Genomic DNA, 6,000 nt, shown 5'->3' on the forward strand with positions numbered 1-6,000 from the left:
CACCCAGTAAGAGCGTGCGCTCCCATGTAGGCTGAGTCCTTTGCAGCGGCCAGGGTTCGAGTCCGGCCTGCGGCACTTTGCTGCATGTCATCCCCATCTTGAGCTTTTGTACAAAAAGGCACTTAAAACTCTAGATAAAAAAGCTTTTTCTTATCATCATTGTAAGATCTTAGAAAAATACAACTTACTAAGTTTTGATAATTTCTGTAAATTTCACCACCACTTTCCACCACCACTGCAAGAGTTTATCAAATACAGACAGACTCGGATCACCAGAGCTGTTGTAAACAGGGACTGTGAGGTTCCTTTTAGAAAAACCTCTTTCAGCCATAATGCACTATCTATTAAAGGTAGTGCATTATGGAACACACTACCCCGAACTATAAGGGAATGTCCCACTCTGGCCACCTTCAAGAACCAGGTAAAGGTGTGGCTCAGAGCTAATCAATCGTGCAATCACCTCTGATTGCATGCTGTACCGTATCAGCCCAGTAGAGCGTATTGATGAATCGTGTCTATGTTTTAACACTTACTAATGAATCCTTCTCCAAACTGGGGGTGTGCCGACCGCCATCTACTGTAGCTAACACACTGACTCTGGAGAAGTAGCTCAGACAACCACACTTCAAAAATATCTGAACTATCCCTTTAAGCACACTGTGGCCTGCAGAGACGCATTCCCTCATGCAAAACAGGAGACTGAGAATCAGTGAGAGATCCCATAGCTTCCTAAATCAGCCCTAATACATTAGCGTAGTTTAGTTTGCTGCTGAGCAGCCTAGCATAATAATGAGCCAGACAAAAGCTGTTTTCTTGGAGTGCCGGGGGAGCACATTCTGCCATCGTACTTTCTAAAGCTGAGTGGCCCTGTTGCCATAGCCACTGAGGAAGGGGATTGTGTTTAGGTAATCAGAGGATGTTGCAGCAGCTCTGTTGTCATTTCCCCCCTGCTGGACCTTCCCATGCCCACTTGTTTATGGGTTCATGGGTGTGTATGTGTGTATACACATAAACAGTCATTTGAGCTGATATTCTGTGTAAAGTTACATATGTAGGCACATTTGTTGCTCTGGAACAGGAAACATGAACTCGTTTTTAATCCAACGAGACAAACACAGACTCACCTCGTTTCAGTGCCAGGACACATTTAGGTTTCAGCTCCGAATTTTCTGGCAACTGGCAGGCAAATTTCATCCAAATGCCAGAGTGGAAGGCACACGATGTTTTTCTTATCAGGGAGAGATGTTGACACCAACCATGTGGCGAAGGGCACTGTGTGTTTAATTTTGTGTTTCAGAGCTTTGGCAGCACTTGATGTCTCCCCACTACCTCGGTCCTCTTCATTATTCAACAGTTGCTGGTCGGAGCTTTGCAATAACACATTTTCCCTTTTTGGTTTAAGATGTTGAAATTTGTAGTGAAGGAGAGAGGGTGGGTTGAGGGAAAACCGGTATGTAACACCGGGTTAAATCAACAGATAAGATCAGCAGTCTCCTAAATGTATTAGCCTGGCAGAGTCGTACTCTGAGCAGGATCAGACTGGATAGAAGCCATTTTAACCAATATAATATGAGACTGTCTTGCAAGTAGAACATCAAACTTTTTTTTAAAAAGGCGACAGAACCATTGAAAACAGTGACTAAAACATTTAAAAATGTGGCAAAAACATTGACAAAAAGTGACAAAAAAAAACAAAAAAAAACGACAAATACATTAAAAAAGGCGACAAAATTGTTGAAAAAAGTAACAAAAACATTACAAAATGTGACAAAAACGTTGAAAAAGACAAAAATGTTGACGAAAACAACAAAAACATTGAAAAAGGCAACAAAATTGTTGAAAAGAGTGACAAAAACATAAAAAAAATCTGGCACAAACATTGAAAACAATGACTAAAATGTTGAAAAAAGTGACAAAAACATTTAAAAAAAGTGGCAAAAAATGAAAAAAAAACGACAAATACATTAAAAAAGGCGACAAAATTGTTAAAAAAAGTGACAAAAATTTTGAAAAAGACAAAAATGTTGAAAAAGGTGACAAAAACGGTGAAATAAGTTGACACAAACGTTGAAAGCCCATCCAGACTCGGCGTTCTCGCTGCTTCTGCACTCTGTGTTGGTGGTGTTGGTGACTGACCGCTGCCCCCCCCCCCCATGCAGGAGAGGAAGTTTGCGGGCGGCTCCAGTCAGATCAGCGAGTGCATGGCCAGGGAGCTGGGAGAGCGAGTGAAGCTGCAGTCTCCGGTCTGCAGGATCGACCAGAGCGGAGACACGGTGGCCGTGGAGACGCTGGACAAACTGACCTACACAGTAAGCATGTCACCACTGAGTCTGCTGCAGACACACACTGATGGAAAGTAACTCGCTTTCAGGTACTTGTACCGTACTTGAGTATTTCCATTTTGTGCTATTTCACACTTGGCTCCAGAAGTAAATATTGTGCTTTTTACTGCACTACAGTTAGACGGCAGCTGGAGTATTTTGGAGGACTTCTTCCACCGCTGATATGATTTTTCCCTCCCAGTTTCGTACTCGCCCGTCCCAGAGCGACAACCCCATGTATTTTTTTTTTTTTTTTTTTTTTGTAACGTTAGTGCGTATAGCATCAGCCTCATCTGGCTCATTTTCTGTAGTTCCAGTAACGTTTACGTCTGATACAGCGTCACCTGAAGCGGCAGTATAGCTTCAGAGGCAGGCTTACCAAACGCCTGGCCATTCATAACGGACGCGTACTTCTACGCGCCGGTCTCTCTCTCTCTCTCTTTTTCTCTGTGGTCTTCCTGTATGTGATTAACCTGCCTGGCTTGACACATACGCTCGTGTCTCGCCGAAACTATCGCTGCAGCGCGTGGACCGGTGTAGACGCTACTCGCCTGGTGTGGCCGGACAGATTGGATAACATGGGCGCCGAAAAAAAACATTAACATAAAAAAATGTGGCAAAAACATTGAAAACAGTGACAAAAATGTTGAAAACAGTGACAAAAACATTAAAAAAAGTGATTAAAAAATGTGGCAAAAACATTGAAAACAGTGACGAAAACGTGACGCAACGCTTACGCAACCAGTGTGTTTTCGCTGTTACTTTTCACACCTTGAGTACATTTTGCTGATGATATTGATTAGTTAAATAGGATTTTGAATGCAGGACTTCTGCAAACAATCTGAGTTCTTCCAGCACTGCAGTGTAAACACATGCAGTATTTGAACACTGCACAATGTGAGTTGTGAATCCCAACGTGCAGCTGGAGATGTTGTTCTCTGCTGCCATCCACTGGCTGCTTTGCATCCTGCAGCCATGTTCCATGTGATGCAGCTCACACTGCCCCGTCCTATTTGGTGTCCCCTCTCTTTTTTTACGTGTGTGTCTTCGTCTTAGGCCAAGTACGTGATCGTGGCCACCCCTCCCGCTCTGAACCTGAAGATGCACTTTAACCCCGAGCTACCGCCACTGAGGAACCAGCTGATCAACCGCGTCCCCATGGGCTCCGTCATCAAGTGCATGGTCTACTACAAAGAGAACTTCTGGAGGAAAAAGGGTACGCAGGAAGTGGGGGGAAAAAATTGCTGCAGTGTATGTTTTTGTCTGCACCACTGTGTGTGTGTGTGTGTGTGTGTGTGTGTGTGTGTATGTGTGTGTGGGTGTGTGTTTGCGTGTGTGTGTGTGTGCGTGTGTGTGTGTGTGGTGTGTGTGTGCGTGTGTGGGTGGGCGGGCATGTGTGTGTGTGTGTGTGGTGTGTGTGTGTGTGTGTGTGTGTGTGGGGGCGTGTGTGTGTGCGTGTGTGTGTGGTGTGTGTGTGCGTGTGTGGGTGGGCGGGCATGTGTGTGTGTGTGTGGTGTGTGTGTGTGTGTGTGGGGGGGGGCGTGTGTGTGTGTGTGGGGGGGGGGGGGCGTGTGTGGGCGGGCGTGTGTATGTGTGTGTGTGTGTGTGTGTGTGGGCATGTGTGTGTGTGTGTGCTCGTGTGCGAGCGTGTGTGTGTGCGTGTGTGTGTCTTTTACACCAGGGGTCTTCAATGTGCCAAGGACCCCTTAGCTGAAAGAGAGAGCCCCTACTATTATACATACAGTATATTGTATGAAATTAAGTTGCATGTTAAACTAGGCCGGATGGATGAAAATAAATTGATATTAATGTATTATTTATGCATCATGTTTTAATGTTTAACATACATGTGAATGGCACAGTGAATCCTATCTGCAATGTGTAAATGAAATGTGTTTTTTCTCACAAATAGGCCAATTTGTCTTTGCTATTTTTTATATGTTGGATTCATATTATTGTATATCCAGGGGTCACGGACCCCCTGTTGAATATCGCTGTTTTACACTCTTTGTTGAACGCTTGTGTGTCGCCAGGTTACTGTGGCAGCATGGTGATTGAGGAGGAAGGCGCTCCCATCGGCCTGACACTGGATGACACAAAGCCGGATGGGACTGTACCCTGCATTATGGGGTGATTCTATTAAACAAGATAATATTATCATTATATTCGCTATATGTGGACACCTGTCCCATTACAAAACCATGTGCATTAAAGACCTTGGTTACACTTGTCTTTTCAATGTGACTTTTGTCATCTGATCTGCCGGGACGCATTACATGTCAAGTCTGTCGGATCTGGCATGTGGGCACAATCTGGACAATTTTAACAAACGTAGGTCTTGCGGAAGTTTCTCTCCAGAGCGAGAGCAAAGAGCAAGAGAGGAAAACTGGGGCTGGAGTACAGCTGATAGCACTGTCTCTCCACAACAGGGCGCGTCTCATACAGGCCCTTACACCATTAAATGCCATTCTTTTGCACCAAGTGTAACTTTCGATGCACCTTTGCGTGGGAAAATATCCAATCAGGCAGGTCGCATTGAAGTGTCAAGTGTCTACACACATGCATACAGTATGTCGACACAGCTGAGTTCCAATCTGGCGCATCTGATCACTAAAGTTGCATTGAAATAACTTGTGTAACTCGTTTTCTTGTTGTCAACAAATCCCATGAAAAGACCAAAACCAACACTGTGTTAGTCCATGTCTTAATACTTTCTGATTTCCTACTGAAAAATATGCTCTATTCAACTTCTTCCCCACCAAACTAGGAAAACCATTTCTTTAAGGCTTGGCAGCAATGAATGTTGAAACAGAGCCAGGCCTTTCTCAAATTGTTGCAACAAACTTAGAAGCACAGCTTTTGTATGAACTATCATAGTTAAGATTTCCCCTTCAATGCAATGCACTGCGTATTTTCCTAGTGGATAATATTTCTCTTTTCCCTCTCCTCCAGATTCATCCTCGCCCGCAAGTGCAGAAAGCTATTAGGGCTGACCAAAGAGGAGAGGTAGGTGCACGCTGGAGAGACAAAACAGCACGTTAATACACTATCTCTCTCTCTCATGCTGCGAGAGTGGTTTCATCCAAACTGTTGTCTTGTTGCGTTTAGGTTGAAGATGATCTGTGAGATCTACTCCAGAGTGCTGGGCTCAGAAGAGGCTCTGCACGTGAGTTTAGACACAGACTAACACAGAGTCACACAGCTGCAGTGGAACTGTGTCAACAGTTCAATCATTCATGTGTAGGACACACTTGGTCGGTGACTCGTCATAGCTGGGGGCGTGGCTTCTGGCGGAGTTGCCGTGTGGGAAACAATCCTTTCCCCCTGACCGGATAACATAGCATCAACCCTGTATGGACTACTCAAAAGCACTTTTGCCGCTTGACAGAGCAAGATACATAGATAAAAACTGAGCCGTATTGGGTTGGATTGTCCGTAAATTATAAGTGACTGGACAAACGACCCAAGGGAACGGCCAGAGGTGTTGTTTCCCGACATTTTTTGTTAACGTTAGCTACACTGTAAAAAAGAAATCGTAAAAAAAAACGGTAAAAAGTGGCAGCAAAGTTGCCAAACACTTACCGTCAAATTACAGTAAAAAACCTTACATTATTTACAGAAAAATTCTTTTTAAATACAGAAATTTCCTGTAAATATTTTCTGTATTTTACAGTCTAGC

General features: G+C 44.1%; 1 protein-coding gene across 1 annotated transcript in view; it reads left to right on the plus strand.

Moving 5' to 3' along the window:
• Positions 1–6,000, plus strand: part of mao (monoamine oxidase) — a 58,196-nt gene that overhangs the window by 43,416 nt on the left and 8,780 nt on the right. The window contains exons 7-11 of the mRNA XM_031300894.2: positions 2,160–2,309; positions 3,378–3,537; positions 4,355–4,451; positions 5,274–5,327; positions 5,430–5,487. Of these exons, the coding sequence (XP_031156754.1) occupies positions 2,160–2,309; positions 3,378–3,537; positions 4,355–4,451; positions 5,274–5,327; positions 5,430–5,487 (519 nt within the window). The remainder of the gene's footprint in view (positions 1–2,159; positions 2,310–3,377; positions 3,538–4,354; positions 4,452–5,273; positions 5,328–5,429; positions 5,488–6,000) is intronic.

This window comes from Sander lucioperca, chromosome 8, assembly GCF_008315115.2.
Source record: "Sander lucioperca isolate FBNREF2018 chromosome 8, SLUC_FBN_1.2, whole genome shotgun sequence".
NCBI lineage: Eukaryota > Metazoa > Chordata > Actinopteri > Perciformes > Percidae > Sander > Sander lucioperca.